Below are 22,112 nucleotides of genomic sequence, written 5' to 3' on the forward strand. Positions count from 1 at the left end.
CCGCGGCGCGCGAGCCGCATGCGGTTCGCCGCGCTGTAAATTGCGGCTCCAGCCTCCCGTCTGCAAAGCGGGGTTTTGAATTTGGTGCCAATTCGGCTGCCAAATTCAAAACGCCGCATCGGCGGCCAATAGGAAACGGCCGCGGCGAGCCAATCTGCGCTCGCCGCGCCGTTTCCGCCCTGCCCCCGGCGTCTGACATCAGACGCCAGCGGGAGGGCGAAAAGTCTTCTCCACGCCGGCGGAGCGCAGGAGCGCTCCTGAAGACGCGAGAAGCCGCCGGAGGATGGCGCAGAAGACGGCGGCGGGGAGAAGAGTTCCGGCGCCGCTGAAGAGGCCAGAAGACGCCGGGATCAAGACAGAAGATCTCCGGCGCCTTCTGCAAGAAAAAAGAAGATGGCTCCCGGAGAGGCCAGCGGGGGTGGGAAGCAAAAGAGCTGACGAAGCTCCCCCCAGCGGCCTCTCCCAACACCAGGTAGGGGCCTTTGGCCTCCTACCCTCCATCCACCCTAGACCACCGGGTGTCGGGCACTAGGCCCGTGGGCAAATTCAGGCCCTTCTGGCCTGTGTGCGCATTAGTCGGGCCCTCTTGGCCCGTGGCTCATTTATTTGTTGGGCCCTCCTGGCCCTCTAGGTGGGCCCTTTAGTTAGGAAGCTGGGCCCTCCAGCATAGGTGTTGCACTGTGGGCAACACCTGTGCTGGAGGGCCCAGCTTCCTAACTGTGGGGGCATATGATGTTTGGCACTGTGGGGGGCATATGTTTGGCACTTTGAGGGGCATGTGATGTTTGGCACTGTGGGGGGCATATGATGTTTGGCACTGTGGGGGGCATATGATGTTTGGCACTGTGGGGGGCATATGATGTTTGGCACTGTGGGGGGCATATGATGTTTGGCACTGTGGGGGGCATATGATGTTTGGCACTGTGGGGGGCATGTGATGTTTGGCACTGTGGGGGGCATGTGATGTTTGGCACTGTGGTGGGCATATCTGGCACTGGGGGCATAAAGTTTTGTCATGTGGCCACTCTCCTTGTGTCATATTACCACGCCCCTGACCACTCCCCCGATCACGCCCCTTTTTGGCGCGCGCATGATGTTGGCTCTTTGGCTTGACGACTGATATTTTTCGGCTCTTTACCTCTGACCGGTTGGCCACCCCTGCCCTAGAGGATTAAATAGCGAGTTTGAGTTGAAACCATTTCTCACCTAGTGTGGAATATCTATCTCTTCCCTATATTTCTGGTGTGGGTAACATAACAATAAGTGTTGATGTATTTTTTAATTCTTTTTTTATTCTCTTGCAAACTTTATGGACAGTCAAAACTGTTTGATTGTACACAATTCCCGATTTCCTTGTAAATACACCTACTTCGCCTTCTATATAGTTACAGGAAGCCCTGGAACGCAAGTGACGCTCTCATGAATGAGGTGGAACGCAAAAGACAGAGTTCCAGGTTCCGATTAATAGGTGGTGACGTAGGTTCTGCTATTTCAATGTACCGTTACCAACAGACGGAACCAAGATAACGAGATGTGTTGGCGACTCCGTCTTGAATAAGTTGATACACATAGAGTTCCGGGATCAATAGAACAAGCGGTGACGCGTTTCCGGTTATTTGGAATGCACCGCCATGTTTTTTTACATGGAAGTCGGAAGTTGTACGCCGATTAGCGGCGCTTGATTTCAGCTGTACATGTATGTATATATAGCTGTTTGTGGACACTTGAAAAACACGCTTCTGAAGAAGGAATATGTTCCGAAACGCGTTAAGCGTGTTTATGCTTGGATTGTGGACTCGTGCATCCTAAAAGGCTTGCGATGTGGACCCCTGGACTGTGGCTGCCTGTTTCCGGAGCAAGGAACCCAGACTGGTGGAGCTGAAGATCATTTGCCTGCTGTTTTGCCTGAGGAGGACTTGTCTAATGCTTTTATCAAAGTCACTCTATTGTAAGTGCGCTTCATGTATTAAATTATTTTAAACTCAATTGATCTGCACTATGTTGTGTTGTATTCTGTCTCTCCTGCATATTTAATAGGGGAGAAAAGAAGGATCTGAAAACCTGTATCACATCAACCTGTGAATCCAGTCAATCTGTATTGTATAAGTATATAAGGTTTATTCACCTTGTAACATAGCGACTTCTGAGTGCTGACCTTGCAAATTCACTACTTTCTCTATTTTTGGTATTATCACCCAGTAACTGTGTTCCCAGTTGTAAAGCACTACAGAATATGCTAGCACTGTATAAATAAATTCTAATAATAGTAATCAACTGCATATAAGCACTCGTTGTGTGGTGGACACTCTATGACATTGTTTCCCAAGCTCTGTTTTTACAGTTCAAGGTTTTAAGGATATCCATGCTTGACTACAGGTAACTTTATTAGTACCTCAATTTAATTTATCCATATGGGAGGTCATTCCGGTTGACTTGCTAACCAGTGAATTTCGCTGCTTTGCGAGCCAACTAAACGCTGCCCGCATGAACGGCCGCCCCCGCCTGGATGACAATTTTCCCTGCAGTGCTGCGAATGGATGATTTGCATATACATCCATTTGCAGCCTTGCGTGGGTGGCCAAAAGGATTCAATGGTAGAGACTGACTTATATTTGCAACCATTCCGCTGAAGTCAGGGCGGGTGGCTGATGTCCGCCTGCAAACCAATGGGAACGCCCGGCGTTTTTATGGGGACGCCCATGAAACACTCGGTTTTCCCATGGGATCAGTGACAGTCACCGGGTTCCTTTGCCTACGACCCTGCACATGCGCACAATTAATTATGTGCATGCGCAGACCTCCTCCGTGCAAACGTATGAGGGACCGGATCAATCAAAATGACCGCTCATGGGGCAGTATTCAATGCTCCCGATTCACCGTTTTTTGGGGCAAATCGGGCTGTTTTCACTGCTTGCGGTGAATCTTTTTCACTGAAAATTTGATTCACCCTATTCAGTCTTCATTGTTCACCGAAAGCGAACAGTGAATGCCGGCCAGTTCTTTGTTTCAATGGGATTTTCACTGTGATTCGCTGAGAATGTATTCAATTCTAGGATGGCGAACTGCTTGCAGCATGATTTTTGCCATGATCCACCGTTTTGCATTCTGCATCTTTTTAAGGTGAACTGGAAAGTGTTCTTTTAAAAGAAAGGGTTTTTTTTTCTCCCTTTCTGTCGCCATCCCCCAGTTTGCCGCAGGGGTTAAATATCGCCCTCAGGGGGCAGCGAGCCCCTGCGGCGTTGAATTGGGAGACAGGGAGGGCTGGCAGTGAATGCTCCAGCACTCCAGAATGCGGCGAATGTGCAGCGAATCCTAAACAGGATTCGCTGCACATGCCGAAAAAAGACATTGAATACTGCCCATGGTCTCAAGCATGGATAGCCTTAATGCTTTGGACTGGAATGAAACAGTTTGGTAAACTCTGCTCTGTGATATACTTGGTGTACGCTATTAATCAATATATTTTGTGAGCGTGTCATTTTACTTTATATCTTTGTTTTGACAGCGTAATATACTGCATTTATTCATTTTAAATACATTTCTGCATAACATTATTTTACTTTCTATGTTTCTACCAGAACAAAAACTTTATACTAGTGGTCCTCAACTCCAGGCCTCAAGTACCATCAACAGGATATGTTTTGTGGCTGTTGCTATCCATGCACAGATTCATTTATATTTTCTGCTGTGTTAAGAATTATCCCACCGGCTTCTGCAGATGGAAATCCTCAAAACATCACCGTTTGGTAAAACTTGAGGGTCGGATCTGAGAACCACCTTTATACCACCAGCCAGCCTTATAGCTTGAGTTATGATTAAAAGAACCACTGTACTCGTATTTATGCTTCTATATGTATATTGGAAAATGCACACTGGTGATTTATTTAATGGAGCTACAGTATAGCTAATACGTTACAGTAGTTTCTCCAATCAGGTCCTCAAGGCACAGTCACCAGACATGAAGAGACCTGTTTTCCCAGGTCTCTAAAAAATTAAATACAGGTATCCCGTATCCAAAATGCTCGGGACCAGGAGAATTTTGGATAACGGATTATTCCGTATTTCGGAATATTTTAATATTTCAATTATGTATTTTGAAGTATCTTGCATGTATGCTGTATAAACACATAAAATACACACAAATATATTTTATTACCACATAAAATACACACAAATATATTTTATTTGTTCAAAAAACAAGGTTTCAAAACATGAAACAAAATTTGTGTACTATCTCAGATATTGAATTTGAATGCCAAGCAATCATTGTATTGTACAAATATATAGTGCCAGTTACATATCATGTCACCAGTAGTGCTGTTACAAATGTTTCTGGAATGTATGGTTTTCGGAATAATTCGGATAACGGACACTCGGATACGGGATACTCAACCTGTAATACCACTTGCAGATCTGGTCATATAGTAAGTTGCTAACAACACCTGTGCAACAGCTAGATGATACGGTAAACCTGTACTTTTAGGATCCATGAGGATGTGATTTGAGGACTCTATCATGTCCCAACAGGAAAATCTGGGAATCTAGACAAAATAAGCCCCACCCACAATCTAACCAAACTCCAAGTTTCTATCATCTCCTAAACATTCCTATATTTGTCATTTAAGTTTCACGTGAGCCAGTTATCTGATCTATATCTCATTACATGGATAGTCATTTTCTGTATCAAGTATGTTTGTATATATTTTTCAATAATGTAATGGGAAGTAATACCTATTTGTGATCCTACAGATATGTCACTGACCAGTTACTTATACTCCTTGGCAGAGCACAATGAAAATGCTTCCGATGGTTTGTTCGGGATTAAGGAAATGTCTATACCTGACATGAGCATGCATTGTTCCTTCCCATCACAACCCACACACTTTCGGTAACTTGGCCTTACTGAGAGACTTAAAAACCCAGATAAATAGAAAACTCATCGTTTCCCTGCCAGCTCACAGCATAAACAAGATAATGGCGCTCTGTGATTGCACTGGAGAGCGTAATCCTTTCAAGTGAGGTGCCGTGTGTCTTTGTACTTTGCTTTCAAAACTTTTATTTTTTTCGCTGTAAGAAAGTGGAAAAGAAATTCTTAATACAGTCGATCTTTTCATTTCAAAGTTTAAACTGCTGGTTTTTCAAATAGGGAAATCGGTGCTGTAAGTGGAACAAAACCGCAGAGTATAATTACTGTAGTATATCAGAGAAGTGAATGGATCCCCATTAGTCTTAATGTTATGTCTGCTGTCAGTCAGCTAATATCCACAATAACCAAAGTGTTTCCATTCTGCGTTCTCCAGCATAGGCATTAGCCACTTCAAATGGGGATTTGAAATACAGCAGCTTTGTGTGTTTTTGACATATGTATTTTTCTGTAATCGCTATAAGACCTCTGGTATTCACATTAACCATTTCATATGTAATATTTTTTGATCACATTATATATCAGAATGAAACACATTAGATTATTACCTGTTTCCAACTAGGATTAGGGGGAGTAGCCTGCGGAACTTTGTATAATGAACCCACTGTATAATGAGAGCTGTGTAGTTTGTAGGCGCTGTATTTGGACTGTCAACCAAAGTCTGACCCATCAGATATACAGTAAAAAGGACCTGGGTCAACTCGCCACACCTTGTCAAATTCTATTGCCAACCCCCTCATTGCCGTTCTGGTTAATTCCTGGGTTTTCCCCAAATATAACTAACTTTAGAGTCCTACGTAAACCAGGGACAAACATGCAGGTCCAGCTAATCCTACTTTGTCTTGCAGTTTTTCCCTTTCCCGAATAAAGTGCCATACACACTAAACAATATAAATTATATCATTAATAATATCGCTTACTTAGTGTGTATGCTCAATATTGTTAATTATGCAAGCTCCCACGAATTGTTAACAGATGCCCTCGTCGACTGTGCTGCATGCTCAGTGTTGACTCTATCAACAACGAAGCATGGTAGGAGCCAGGAGGGGGGCATGTGACATTACAAAACAATATTGTTAATGATCTCCTTCAATATGCATGCTCTATAACATTCTCCCAGGATTACAGCAAGGCTTTACAACTGTGAGACCAACAGTCATGACCCTTTGGTTATATTTATTTATTAACATATACATATATAGCGCAGCAGATTTCGTTGCGCTTTACAATTGTAAACCGAGATAAAACAAACTATGTAACAACAGACAGACTTGGGGGTAAAAGGGCCGGGTGTGGTATAACACACCGACAGTTGGGATTCCGACAGTCATTAGCCTGACGTCGGAATCCCGACTGCACAGCGGTGGAGCGCAACGAAGCCCCTTGCGGGGTGGCTGCACTCGCCACCTATTTTAATCTCCCTCTATGGGGGTCGTGGACCCCCACGAGGGAGCAGTCGTGATTCCGACATCGGGGTAATGACTGTCGGAATCCCGACTGGCGGCGAGTCATCCGGCACGGCCCTGCTGCAAGCTTACAATCTATAGGGACATAGGAGGAGACTATAACAACTAAATGATTGCCGCTTTACACCTTTTTAAACATTTTTTTCCCCCTCTTTGCCTTACATCGTCGGTTTATAAACTTTATATATTTTCTTTCTTCCTGATCATTTACATGGATGTAGTTTTTTCCTGGTTGAATTAATGAAGATGTTGGTCAGGTTCCTGTTCTAAGTGTTAGCTGATCTGTATCTGTAGATTTATGACAGCTGTAACCCTCTCTCCAGCTCTCAACATTCAACTACTCTTTCTTGCTGTTGCCTTGGTTACAATCCAGAAATCCACTTAAATCTTTTTACGGTAATTGGTTACCTATCTCCCCCTAAAAGTGGAGGAAGGGTTATTACTTGTAATGCTGTGTTTTACAACCCATCTAATCTTTTACTAACAATGTTTCTTTCTGACTCTACACATCCCCCCATGTACTAGTTACTGTAGATGCTGCTTTTCTGCAATGGGAAGAATGCTGATATCAGAGGGCACAATGTGCTAGAATTAAACAATTACATTTTTGGTAATAGAAATGTTTTGAAGTAACGTGATGCAATATGCACTGTTAAATGTAAAAAATAAACCTTTCTGTTTATTGCATTCACTAAGGTACGCCTTACCTTTCACGTTTTCCAAGTAACCCAGCTGTGAACTGTGTGTCATCAACTGTCACACAGGTAACCCGGAAAATGTGAACTATTAAGAGTACTTGAGGTCCAGGGTTGGGGATGTCTGATGTGATGATTAATGGGTTCATTGAAGAGAACTGGGGTTAAGCAGATGACACTGCTATCTTCAGTGCATCACAGATTGTAAATGCATTGGGCACATATACTCTAGTGAACATGCCCTTCTTTGCATATGTCTAGGTGATTGTGATTTTGATGAATGTTGGTTATCCCTCACCATATACACAATGGGAGATTCTGAACAGAAGCATGGAAGAGAACGGTTTTATGGCCGTAAATAAATCCCAATTGCATATGTATTTCCAGTCAAACGTGAATTAGGCCCATAGTCTGGTGAATACAAGATCAGGGCAGTAACAGTCTTTGGGCCAGATTATTTAAGCTTCAAAAGTGATAAAGTGGAGAGTGATAAACAGCCAGCCAATCAGCTCCTGTCTGACATTTTTCAAACATAGTCTGTGACATGGCAGGTAGGAGCTGATTGGCTGGCTGTTTATCACTCTCCATTTTATCACTTTTGAAGCTTAGAGAATCTGGCCCTCTATGAGTAGAGGTGTCAGTCCACTGAGAGAGATGTTAGGGAGAGTCATTTGGAATCACAAAGCGATAGTGGACTATCAATAGGGATATTGAATTTAATAATGATGATGATGGTGATGCTGGGGATGTCCGAGGATAAGAAGTGAGAAGCCAAGCACAAAATGTTCATGAAATTGTTGGTTTGGACCAGGTGGGGTATAGCAACATGAGAACACAGCAAAAATACTTTAGAATTGATATAATGTGATCCATTAATTACAAGTGATGGAAATTGTGGTAGAACTGTGTGTACAATAATATTCCAACCTCACTTCCTGTTACCAGGCCTGGAAGGGTGTGTGGAGTGGAGACCACCTTGTTAAAGTGCTGCAGAGCTGCCTACCTTCCTGAATTCTGCAGGAGACACCCTGAAATAACAGCAATCTCCCTCTCCCTCATTAGTCTAGCAATCTCCCTCATGTCACCTAGCCCACATTACACTGTTACATTTTTTGGAGAAAAAGGAATGAGAGATTGATACATTTACACTGAATCATCAGCATTTTTCAGCACTTTACCAAGTATAGTAGCTCTTACTAACTGCTTTGGGGCTCATCTACATTTGGATATGTCATATTAAAAGGTAGTGATTGTGTGAGCCATGTTTCTGTTATTGGCAGTAGTTTGAGATAAAGAGGTCATGGAACAATGTTAGTTTGTTAGAAACAGAGTGTCCAACACATTGTGTTGATTTTGGAGGGTGATGGTAAACGTGAGGTTTACTGAATGTAGAAATCTGTTATGAATCAGCCATAAATGGGAGGGACTAGGATTTGGTGATATGTCATCAGCTAATAGAATCAGATGGAGAGGTAAATGCAGCTGTAGGATTTGTGCTTATAATTAACTGCTTCACTCAAGCTCTCTCTTGCTGACATTGAATTACAGACACCAGAATACTTCAGGAAATAATACATATTGTAATACTTGTGATGGACTTGGTGATGTCCTAAAGGAGGTGGTTAGGGTCCAGCATGGGATTTTTCATTTTACATTACAAATAGAACATTGTAGAGTTGTGCCTTTCAATTAGACAGGGTCTCAATTTGTCTGTTTCCTCTGTGATAACTTACAGAACATTGGGTAAAGCAGAAACCTAATAGAGTTAGACATTTTGCTGTAGAAAGATATCCTATACACCACTAGCATTAGTAAATGTTTAACAGTGCATTCTCTTGCCAGGGAAGGTTTATTTCTATAAAGTGATCTCAGTTTGGAGTATAATTTAGATGTCAGTAAATCAATATGCAGACTAAATGTCAAGTTTGGGTCAAGCCGCATTCCCAGGTATATTAAACCAAATCATTCACTAATCTATCTGCAGTAAATTGATGTAATGTGTGTTTGGGAAGTTTTAAACGTAAAGCCTACTACACCTACATTTTAAATGCCATGGCAACGGCTCGTGTGAGGGAAAATTCAGCTGTTCTGTATCAGAAACTGTTCTGGTTCAGAGATTAAAAATAAGGGGGTATTTATACAGTATGTATATGAGCATAGGGGCCTGATTCGGAGATGGGCACTATACCACAGTCAGTGTGACTTTGTAATTATGTGCACATGCCACAGGAGGCATCTCCTGTTAAATAGACGCCTCTTGATGCAGCATCGGCTCACTCTGCATCAATATCAGGTTACTCATGGTGGCTGGTGTTGTCACACTGTCGTGGCCAGTAAAGCTGTGTTCAAGGATGCAGCCACTGGCCTTGGCACTCCTTGAAAACATTAACCAAACATAAACCGACATGTTAGTGTCCACTAATCACTGGGGCTCTCCACACTTGTACATGTATGTGCAACTAAGTCACATGTCTGTAAGAAAAGGTTCTAATATGAGCAGCTGTTCCTCACGCCACGTTTTGTTATGTATGTATATATAAATATATATGTGTGTGTGTGTGTGTGTAACCATTTGTGGCGACTATGCAACTAAGACACAATATGTAAGAAAAAACAATCCTGCACTACGCATGGCAGACTGTCTAAAACATGGCAGCCACCTTGCACCATTTGGCAAAATAATTCTAGGTGTGTACAACAAATCTGTATAAGATGTTTAAAAACCAATCTGAGGGTTACCGCTACAGTATGTTAGTTGTTATTATATTTCTGGTATCTTTGGTAAGAAAATATGGAAAACAGACAAACTATGACTTGTGCATAAGATATCGTTTAACTTTATCAAACTTTGTTGCAAGAATAATGATGGCAGCACTTTTGTGTCTACTTTATTCAGAACAACACTTGTTCAGTGTCCTTTGGTATCGTGGATAAATAGTGAGACTCCAACAGCAACAAGTGAACCTACCTCTCCAATGGTGACTGAAGCACCGCCCACCGCGGATCACACACACGCATCACCCGCACTCCTTACTACTCTGGCGTCAGGCAGGTACTGCTCTAACCTTTATACATGTATTACTAGAATGAATTTGGCAATATTTGCTTTTACAATTGCAGTGACCTGTCAGCACCTACGGGATGATTTGACTGTTACATAACTGATCATGTTTGATATGTGCTGTGTCTTTGAATTTGGACTGTAAAAGGCTAATAGTACTTTATAGCCAAAGAACAATAAAATGCAAACAGTCTGGTTTAAATGTTTAAATAAATTGTATTTTTTTTTTTATTGTTCAAAAATGGTCTACATTGAATGTGTAATAGACAAAGACATCCTGGTCTAGTTTGGGCCAAGTTAGAGTGGGATTGGCAATGCACCAAAGAATATACAAAAGCCACCTCTTAATTACTTTACTGTATCTAAAGTACTCATATTTTACAATTGTGGTAATTTAGGAATATTCATACTGATTCCACCTGGAGCTCAATACGCTGCATATTAATTCCAGAAAATCCTGCTGTAATCTTTACTATACCAGAATAACAAAATGTGAATGTCCCTTTCTTAAATTTTAAGGGGCCTGGAAATAAAAGATTTTCTGGTTAAGAATGTTTATTTCATAAGATGAAAAATTTGAAATAAAGATTGAATGTTAAAAAAAAAAAAAAAAAGAATGTTTATTTCACAGCTAATTATCGGCTACACGAATGATTACCAATCCTATTGATGGCAAAACCCTTACCGCAGCATCAAAAGGTTACATAGGCAGGTTCTATCAAGGCAGTGCTCCTGAGCACGTGTAACCCGCTCGAGGGCTTGGATGGGATGAAGAGATTGGAGGAGATCCTGATACATACAGTTGTCTCTTTCCAGTGGATAGCACATGTTAATGCTATTGGGAACTAGGTTTACAAATGTATTTTTTGAGTCTTAGAAATTGTCATAGGAGAATGGTGGTGTGTTCTTATTTTGTCAGTCTCGTATCTCCTATCATGCAGAAATCCTTGTTTTCACATTATTAAAATGTCAGAAAAAGATGAATAAATAGGCCCCTGAGTAAGATGGAATACAAATGGTTGTTTTTCTGTTCCTGGAATAGATATTAACTGTGATATTAATCTTTAATTGCTATGGTGATAAGTATCCTTATAGTTATTACTTTTGTGTAATAATACTTGGTTGTTACAGCATCCCTGGGAGAAAGGCCAAAGCCGTGTACCCATGTGAGGCAGAGCACACCTCAGAGTTATCATTTACAGTAGGAGAAGTGTTTGAAAATGGTAAGTAAACTTTTGACACTATGTGGCCGATTCAATTGTTCTTACCACTAGATAATGACCAAAGAAGCAATTCAATTGTTTCTCCATTTCGGCGCACAGGGCCAGGGAGACATATATCCAATGGCAGCCTCCTGAGGTGCGAGCTGAAATGTGTGAAAACTCCATGGTTTGGGATTTTATGGGGGGGATTTCTTGCTAAGTAAATATCTGTCTGTCTGTGTATCTATCTATCTATCTTTCTATCTATCTTTCTATCTATCACTTTTTATATGATGCAGATTCGCCATCTAGTGTTTAGATGGAGTGGCTGCATTATATAGGAGCCTGTTAGAGCAACTAGAAGATGTTGGCACCCAGAGCCTGGTAGTATGCCCCGAATACTATCGGGGGAGTCCAATTATCCACAATTATTTAATATGCAGGTGCAAGTAAAGTGCTGCTGTATGTCACACTTACAGTACTGCCAACTCCTGTGTAACTTGCTAGTAAAGGTCCGGCACTAGGAGGGGTTGAGAGAGGCGTGATTTTGTGTGCTGTTGCCATAGCTTACACACAACTGCAAAATATTCTCCAATGTGCAGTACTGGGCCACACTTCACAGTAATGGGCAAGTCTGCTATTTGTTGTACAAAGGGCTACAGCTCCTTCTCCTCCTTGCGCAGCTGCTATGTCTGACTCTAATGCTTATCGGGGATCACCTTCCCCACAAATACAGATAATAGAACAAACAATTATAAGTGGAGTCTACACAGCGCTTGTGAATGATAACAATGAATATAAATGTACGTCACTTTCCTTTTGAAGTTTAGGATCTGAAGGTGCAGATGATCCTAGATATCTCAGTAGTATCCCATGAGAATGTTCATATGGGGAGGCATGAAAAAGATGAAGACAATGTACTTTGCATCAGAATACATGTAACTATATATATAGTAAAAAAGCCCCAGGTGAATCACTCTCAGAGAAAGGTGTTTTGATAGGTGTCCTTTCACCATCAAGTGTATGAAACAATGTCGTACCGAGAAACTCACTTCAGTGAGGTGCAGAACCCACATATAAAGGTATCTTTAAGGCTATTGAAGGTCGTACCCCACTCACAGTAAAGAAAAGCAGATATTTCCTATAAAGGTATCTTTAAAGGGAAATTTCCATGGGGAGCGTACCCCAACTCACTGTGGGAAATGAAGTGCGACTCTCATCAAGGTTTCTTTATGACACTCAAGATGGTGTCCAAAAAGATATTTATTCATAAAAAACACTCCAACATGTAAAAGATAAAAAAGTGCAATACAATAATTAGAGGAAGGCCTTTCTCCAACTTGCAAGTGAGGCTGGATACACAAAAGATGGGATATAACCTGGGTGTGGATAGATCCGGATTGTCCACATAGATGGTAAGGTCCAGTGTGTATCAGTCCCAGCAGGCAAGGGGTCAAGGTGCCTCCACAGTTTCCCAACGCATCCACAAGGACCTTTGTCAAGGGATGCTGTTTGTCTCCACGATGGGATTTTTATACCATATAACCGGAAGTTCACCCACTTCCGGTTTCCGGATTTACATAATTACATAAAATTACATGTAATATATACTAAAACACATATATTCAAGTGCCCCATTCACTAAGAATGTGCCCCATTCTTCAATAGCCTTAAAGATACCTTTATATGTGGGTTCTGCACCTCACTGAAGTAAGTTTCTCGGTACGACATTGTTTCATGCAATTGAATGGTGGAAGGACACCTATCAAAACACCTTTCTCTGAGAGTGATTCACCTTGGGCTTTTTTACTATATATAGTTACATGTATTCTGATGCAAAGTACATTGTCTTCATCTTTTTAATGCCTCCCGATATGAACATTCTCATAGGATACTACTGAGATATCTAGGATCATCTGCACCTTCAGATCCTAAACTACAAAAGGAAAGTGACGTATATTTATATTCATTGTTATCATTCACAAGCGCTGTGTAGACTCCACTTATAATTGTTTGTTCTAATATCGGCAAGTCTGCTAATGTCTGTGGCAGTATTGTTACATGTGTAACCGGCATTTATTTGTGTGTGCAGGACTATAGCTATTGACTGCTACTGCTGATATAACCACAGTTTACCAGATTATAGTGGTCTTTCCAGTGATGCATATGCAGTTATGACCATGTTATATCTACTACACCAGTCCACTGCTTACTGTTCCCACCATCGGACAGTATTCATTTCTAAAATAATATCCATTAAATAAATTCAGAACAGCTTCTTTCATTATATGTTTAGCACTCCCTGTTATTCTGAGGTGGATGCTCCGTATTCCTTCCTGGCCTGTGCCGATAAGGTAGCAGCAGTCCTCTGTGTGCTCTGCTTCCTGATAATTGAATGGTATAGCATTACACGCTGCTACTGCCGCTATTGCAAATTGTGATGTTTTCTCTGGATTTTTTTTCTTGTGCTTGTAATTTAAATCCATTAGTGTTTTTACAGGGTTCAATGGGTTGCTCAATTACTGTTCTGATCTGAAAGTCTGTGCTAATAATTGAACGCTCTGCTTTGTAATTAATTAAAAGGTTTATTTCTTAAAAGATACATAGTATACTACGCCATTAAAAATATTATATTTCAAATATTTTACCATTAAATTTTAGGCAAGTGAAAAACTGTCTATTAAAGTAGCACTTTTTATTTTATCTGAGTAATGTTGAAGTAAATATATTATTCTAATAATGATTGCTATTATTACATTTTGGGACTCCCATTTTTTATGTTTGTCTACTTGCCTACTTGAATTGTGATAATCTGCAGCCTTCCCCATTTCATCAATATTAAACTAGAGAGCAGGTTTTACTCAGTAAGTTCTATTCACTAATGTTATTCACATACACGAGGGGGCCAATTCAGACTCGTTTGTTCGAGTCCTAATTCATCTCCTTGTCCAATGGTGGGGGGTTTGCCCATGCGCGGTTATGTGCGTGTGCAAACCCTGGGAGTGAATGGCTGTGCCGAGTTTCACACTCGCCAAGCCGTTCTCTCCAGATGGGGCAAGCGGGGGCGGACATCGTGCCAGAGCAGGGGAACACCCAGCGCCCTTTTTTTTTTCCCGCCATCTCCATCTGAAATAAAAGTCAGTTTAGATTTATAAACGTCCCCTCACATGCTAGGGAGGGAATGCATGGGGGATGGGGGCAGGCGGATGTTCCTCAGGGCAGTGCTGGCCTGTTCGCTAGGCTGCAAGTGTACACCGCCTAACCAACAGGTCTGAATTAGGCCCTTAGTAAGAATCTAATACAACCCAGGTGATGGACTGATAGATAATATATTTTAGGAACGTGGATACATTTTGTATACTAGTCCACATCCCTATGTAATTGCCGTAACATTAGCATCTTTATATTACTTGTTTGCAAATTTAAATTTGTATGATTTTTGGTCATCATCATTATCCTGACCCCGTCACAGTGATGTGTGAGGTTATAATACTACGGTATGTGATTTCCAAATCAACAGGATTTAGGCAGGTTCTTTATTATATTTTGGAGGGCGTTTGTCATTTATAATGACCTCTTTTTCTCTCTCCGTTTCAGTACATAACTCATTGGAGCCAGGATGGCTTGAGGGAACCCTGAATGGCAGACGGGGACTTATTCCACAAAATTATGTCCAGTTTCTCTAGCTGTATGTACTTGTTGCTCAGAAGCTGTACATGGTATCCATGGATTTCTGCTCTGTTAATGCGTGTCTTGTGACTGCTTAGACCACTTGACCAGACTTCAGTTTGGAAAATGCCTCTACATGAATAGGCATGCAATATTACCAAACTAAAATGACACATTTTATTTAATGTTTGCATTTGTTACTGTATATTTTTATTTTTTATTAGCAGGCACTGCTGGTGAGCATAACATTTGATTATTGTATCACTCATTGCACAATTTCATTCCTTGCTAATGAGATTATCTAGTGTAATTATATTTAAATGAAACGTGTGATGTATGGCCATCCTTGGCTACAGATCTACAGTAATGCAAACCACCTATAAAGGTTCACAAACAGCACACTTTTGATATATGGTTCTTGGAAGCCATTCAATGCAATGTTTCAATATTTTTGCACATTTTAAGGCTTTTGATGCTACAGTTTTCAGTTTATTGTAAAAATGGACTCAAAAGCACATTGGTAGTATTTTATATAACTTTTTACATCAATTCTTTTTTTAGCAGTCACAGTGATGTTTTTTGTTATTGTTAAGCTCCCACTTGTTAAATTTTATTGTTTTTAAAGTATAGTTTCTGCCAAAAATGTAATTTTATCACAAATAAAAGATTAGTTCTTTAATATATGCTGTGCTTTATTGCAAGAAATGAATTAAAGAAATGAGATCTCCCATAATGGTTTAATATAAAGAAAGCAGAGCCGGCCCTAGGTATAGACAAACATGGCAAATGCCTAGGGCGTTTGGAATGCCTGGGGGCGTGCCTTTCAAGACTCGGGTCGGCTCAGTTTGACACAAGCAGCAGCGGAGGATTGGGGCATCGGACCACCCTGCCAGGTCGCAGCGCTTGCGTGGCCGAACAGTGATTATTACAGTGGTCGGGGCTCAGCTATCGGGCCGGGAGTCAGGACATACTTGTGATATAGTAAGTAAGTTTTATTTGGTTCTTGTGTAGTTTCACGGTGCCAGCATGGCACCGTGCTACTTCCGGGTTGTACGCTCGCCAAACTATCTAAAATAAAGTAACTTAACTCCATGCCAACGTGGATAGTTCATACCCCCACTATCCACGTTGGCATGGAGTTGATTTTAGATAGCGTGGCGAGCCACCGAGCCCACAGCAAGGGCGAGCGTAGCGAGCCCCGCAAGGGGCTGGCGCCGTGAAACTACACAAGTATCTTTTATTTATATAGCGCACTAATAACGGACACGGACATGGGGAACCTATTTACCGAGCTGTGCAGTACCCAGGCAGCCATTTAGCGGCGCCACATGGTGATTGCACAGCCAGATAGGTAGCCAGTAACAGTACATACATACATATATATATATATATATATATACTCTAATAAGGGACACGGACATGGGGAACATATAATTACTGAGCTGTGCAGCACCCAGGCAGCCATTCATCAGCGCCACATGAGGATTGCACCAGCCAGTACCGTACATACTGTATAGAACACATTAGAACAGTACAGGGTACACAGAACTAGACATAACACAATTAAAGCACAAATTCTTAGTACACAATACAGCTGAGATATAAGGAAGTGAATGAGAATAGATGCAGGTGTAGATTGCAGGTGAGTAAGAGAGCTGTAGTTGAAATACAAGAAGAGTGCTATGAGAACAGGAGGGAAGAGGACCCTGCTCTAAGGAGTTTACAATCTAGAGGGAGGGGGAGACAGACAGGTGACATGAGGTGCAGGTAAGGAGACCCGAGGCAAGTGAGCATGGCAGGGATGGTCAGGACATGAGGCAGCAGGTAGAGAGAATGGACAAAGTAGTCATCTCCCTCCTCATATCCTCCTCTCCACCTGCACCCTTGACCCCGAACAGCTTTGCACCGTGGGCAATGCCACAACACTCCCTGCCAGGGCCGGCAACAGAAATCTCCGGGCCCCCTCCCAAAAAATAAACCCAATTGACAACCCTCAACACACATTTCATCCTGACGAAAATCGCTAGTGTTGGCGATTGAAACGTTGAAGCATTAAATGTTACCTGTTTAAGGTCCTGTTTTCAATTCCTTGGAGTACCACCCACACCCTTGCCTGCATTTGGATACCCTCCAGGGAGGGCACCCAGGTGGACTATACTGCACTACGTGGAGAGCCGGTCCTTTTGTCTACATATATATATATATATATATTTATATATATATATATATTTATATATATATATTTATATATATATATATATATATATATATATATATATTTGTGTATTGCACAAAAAGCGCTAACCCTCACTTAGTGAGTACTAGTATTAGTGACTGTTATATTAAATATAAATACGTGATACATAAACAACACTCCAGACTATATACTGTGTCTGCAAAAGTTTTGTGGTTGGCCTAATTCCCGTAGGACCGAAAAAATGTCTTTTTGTGGTAAAACTTCTGCGCCTTCAGTGTTGACATATAATCAAGACGATTATGTGATAATCCTTAAAGTACTTTCTATGTGCGTACCAGATTGTTTCAGGCAATATCGCACGTAGAGGTATCTTTCACTCCGAAGTGCTCCCTCTTCCTTTTATTTTCAGGCTCCGCCGATTGCGTAGGGCATTCGATTGCGTATGAAAATTCCCAGAAGGAGATATTAGGAGTTTACAAAATATTTGTGAACATAAGTGCAATCAAAGTGATGCCTTATAATAAAGTGCTTGTGCTTGTGCAAGAAAAATTATTATTAGGGGTGAACAAACGCCACCTTGTGGCTATCCTTATTTAATTTTCACACGTGTGATCACCCTGTGATAAAAAGACTTTTTTTCAAAAAAACAGGTACTGAACTCACACTGTGAATGTCTTTATCCGGATGTATTTCCCTTCGGGAGTAGACCCTTAAAACCAAAAAAAGCTCCCACCAAGGGAAAGGCTGATAGCGTAATATTGTTTCATAAAATACATTTATTTAAAAACAAACACGCATATATAGAAAAAAACAGTAAAAAATGGACCCGTACATTTGACTTAAAAAGACATGCTTATCTGATATAGGTCAGCGGGAATGGAGAGGTGTATAGCCCTATACACCTCTCCATTCCCGCTGACCTATATCAGATAAGCATGTCTTTTTAAGTCAAATGTACGGGTCCATTTTTTACTGTTTTTTTCTATATATGCGTGTTTGTTTTTAAATAAATGTATTTTATGAAACAATATTACGCTATCAGCCTTTCCCTTGGTGGGAGCTTTTTTTGGTTTTAAGGGTCTACTCCCGAAGGGAAATACATCCGGATAAAGACATTCACAGTGTGAGTTCAGTACCTGTTTTTTTGAAAAAAAGTCTTTTTATCACAGGGTGATCACACGTGTGAAAATTAAATAAGGATAGCCACAAGGTGGCGTTTGTTCACCCCTAATAATAATTTTTCTTGCACAAGCACAAGCACTTTATTATAAGGCATCACTTTGATTGCACTTATGTTCACAAATATTTTGTAAACTCCTAATATCTCCTTCTGGGAATTTTCATACGCAATCGAATGCCCTACGCAATCGGCGGAGCCTGAAAATAAAAGGAAGAGGGAGCACTTCGGAGTGAAAGATACCTCTACGTGCGATATTGCCTGAAACAATCTGGTACGCACATAGAAAGTACTTTAAGGATTATCACATAATCGTCTTGATTATATGTCAACACTGAAGGCGCAGAAGTTTTACCACAAAAAGATATATATATATATATATATATATATATAGGCAGGGACTCACCACAGCCAGGGACAGCGGGGATCGCGCTGCTAATAATCTTGCTACCACTGCTGAGGGGGGTGCTAGGGCCTGACCGGGGGGTGACCGGGGAGCCCCCCCCAAGTATGAGAGAGGCATCAACGTGTATGCAAGTGAGCATACCACTGCTGCGCTTACTTGTTTTCCACTGACTGTCCGTTCCAGCAGGGCTGGCGGCGCGCAGTGAAGGTTTGAAGAGACTCTGCGGTCCGTGACAGGCAGAAGTCTGTGCGCCGGGGGACCTTGAACATAGGCTGCTGCTGGAGGAGGGAGGCACCGGCGTCTGGGGAGCTAAGAGTGCGGTGCAAGGCGCACGCACATCTCCAGCGCCTTGGGGAAGGGAAGAGGGCGAGACAGGGTGCCAATGACATCATCAATGTCTGGGGGCGGGAGAAAGCAGCGCAGGGCACACATCACCGGCGTCTGGGGGGAGGAGGTGCCGCTGCCGTTTTCTACTAAACACAGAGGCTGTGACTGATCATGGGGCCCCTCCGACCCTTGGGGCCCGGGTCAGATGTCCCTCTTGACACAACACCCCCCCCCCCCCCCCTGTCGCCGGGCCTGCTCCCTGCTAGGGGGCAGAAAGCATGCAGAGTGAATAGGGAATGCACAGGATTGAGGAACCATGGCTCTGGTACAGAGATTAGTTCAGCGTGTTCATTGTCCTGGCTGTGCAGACTGTAGGTGATGCTGGGTCAGGTAACTCACTGCAGAATTCAGGATTATCAGTGGATGATGTTTACTTTTATGTCCTCCTGTGTTCCTCCGATATTTCTTTATGTAGTTCTTCAATGTTTGTTCAACTGTTTCTTTAACTGTTCAGATGGCACCCTTAGTTAATAACACCCTTTGTTAAAACAGCAAGCTGCCTTGCTTCTAACCCTACAGAAATATTATCCCAAATTAAGAGCAAGGCCAGGCCAGACCATTTGCCCACCTGATTGAAATGCTAATTGTACAGAGATCATAAACTAGCCTGATTGGCCAACCAAGAGGTATGCTAATATTGGCTTGCTTAGCAGGTTTCAATCTATACATACATCTAACAAATACAATTAGCTATCGATGTACATACATTTAAAGCAAAACATGCCAGAAGATTATGCAGAAGCTAGGCTGGGATCTCTAGTGCAGTGGCTGTGGATGTTACATACATTTAAAGCAGGCATGTCCAACGTTGGCCCTCCAGATGTTGTGAAACTACACATCCCAGCATGCTTTGCAATAGTTTTAGCATTCTCTAATAGCAAAACTGTGGCAAAGCATGCTGGGATGTGTAGTTTCACAACATCTGGGGGACCAATGTTGGACATGCCTGATTTAAAGCAAAACAATATAGCTGTAGGAGAAGGGCTTCTGCGCATGCTGAGATGCAGCAGCTCCTCCGTGGGCTGAGAGAAATCCCCTGTTTGGAAGAGAGACTGCGGGTGAAGCCACTGGACGAGGCTGTGGGTGTGCAGACAGCAACTTCTGCTGGCAGGGGCTTAGGCTGTGTGCATAGTCCCTACTGTGATACTGTAACCCACCCCTGCTGTCACCAGGCTTTGTGAGTAATGGAGATTAGCAGTGTGCTGGGTGGGATCACTGGTTCTCTTACATTGTACTTGCACCCTGCTGCCCTGATGCTGTAGCATCTTCTCAGTGGAGTACAGGCCAGCCAGGGTTGGGGGCAAAAGGAGGCGGGGGCAGCATGCCTCATGCATCACATGCCTCTTCCTGGCCATAACAACAACCCTCCTCTGCTCTGTCATGTGGGGGATGGGTGTACTGTAGAGGGTCCCGCTGCAGCAGGACAGCAGCAGTCTCAGTACTCCAAGAGATGCCTCAGATTGTTCTCTTATTCCTTCAGTCCGTCTTCCTCCTCCTGCTTCCTGGGGATCAAGCTGCCAGCACTGCAGCGACCACTGGCCAGGTGTAAGTGTAAGTTTCCAGATGTGAGGAGAATGTGTAGAAGGGAAGCAGGGGCACAATAGACATTATAAGATGGACTGGGGGGGAGGGGCTTGTTGGAGCATTATAGACATCTATAAGATGAATGTGAGGTGGGGGGGGGGGGTGGGCACAGTGCACATAAGGTGAATGTGAGGTGGGGAGGCACAGAACACACAAGGTGAATGTGAGGGGGGATTATAGATATTATACAGTGAATGTCGGTAAAAGGTCAGTCTTATACATTATAAGTTGTATGTGCAGTAGTCTGAACATTATAGGGTGAATGTGAGGAGGATGGGTGTCTGATGGGCATTTTATTAATCTATAATTAATTGGGACTCCAAACCTTTATAGATTAGACCTTTTTTATCATGTCCCACCAGACTTTAATTCCTTGAGTGTTGTCTTTGTTTTAGTGTAAACACCATTCACCATGGCATGGCCTGGTGTCAGTCTGTTCCTACTCCTAGTACACTGGTACTCTAGGCTGGTATGTAGTTAGCATCCTGACGCTCAGGTCGTAGACAGAAAAGTGGTGCCGGAATCCCAATGTCTGAATTATGACAGCAGACATTTCAATCATAAGTAACAGAGGGAAGGGTTAGGGTTAATGGGCCATACACATTGAGCGATTACAGCTCCATTTCTAAGCGATCTGACTAGATTGCTTAGAAATGAAGCCCTGATCACTCCGTGTGTATCGCCTGACTAGATTTATATACTGAATGCATTGTAAATCTAGTCATCACCCATATTCTCTCTATTGAAAACACGGGCAGCGACAGATCACTCAGCACACTGCTCCCATTGCCCCGTGTATGAGGCATAAGGGAGAGGGTTAGGAGTAGGCTTACTTATGTTAAGCCTACTGTTAGGATTCAAGTTTGAGTATTCTGACCATCGGCATCCTGAAGGTCAGGTCCCCATCCGACCTGAGTGCGCAATTGAATAGGTTGGCACATATTTACAAAAAATGGAAGTGTTTCACATCTAATGGCTGACATCATCTCCATACTGGAGATTAAATCAAAGTGACCCACCGTATGCACCAGAATAGGCATGCTTAGTTCTAGGCTAAAATGAACATTTAGTGTATATGAAGTACCTACCAGAAGACTTTGAGATGAGCTAGGTCACATCAGTCTGGCTACAGGACAGGGCTGGCATAAGGAGAAGCAGACCAGGACATAACCCATCATGATATCTTCACTCCATACTTGCCAGAAGAGTGGACGGAGGTGAGATGCAGATGAACACAGAGCTAAGCACTTATCAAATTTAGGTCCTTTTCCTTCATGGCATAAGGGCCTAAAATATTGGGTCCCAGGAAAGTGTGAAGATGACAATTCTCTAAAAAATCACATG

General features: G+C 42.3%; 1 protein-coding gene across 6 annotated transcripts in view; it reads left to right on the top strand.

The window, feature by feature from the left end:
• ARHGAP10 (Rho GTPase activating protein 10) overlaps positions 1-15,671 on the top strand; it is a 286,142-nt gene extending 270,471 nt beyond the window's left edge. For 3 of the 6 annotated variants that reach the window (XM_083171381.1, XM_083171373.1, XM_083171365.1), the window contains exons 22-24: positions 9,982-10,137; positions 11,278-11,369; positions 14,946-15,669. In XM_083171381.1, coding sequence (XP_083027507.1) covers positions 9,982-10,137; positions 11,278-11,369; positions 14,946-15,034 — 337 coding nt within the window. In that variant the 3' untranslated portion in view covers positions 15,035-15,669. Of the gene's footprint in view, positions 1-9,981; positions 10,138-11,277; positions 11,370-14,945 lie in introns of all 6 variants that reach the window. The other 3 variants (XM_083171359.1, XM_083171352.1, XM_083171345.1) reach the window with 3 other exon arrangements.
• The last annotated feature ends 6,441 nt before the right edge of the window (positions 15,672-22,112 follow it).

This window comes from Crinia signifera, chromosome 1, assembly GCF_055691185.1.
Source record: "Crinia signifera chromosome 1, ASM5569118v1, whole genome shotgun sequence".
NCBI classification, from domain to species: Eukaryota; Metazoa; Chordata; class Amphibia; order Anura; family Myobatrachidae; genus Crinia; species Crinia signifera.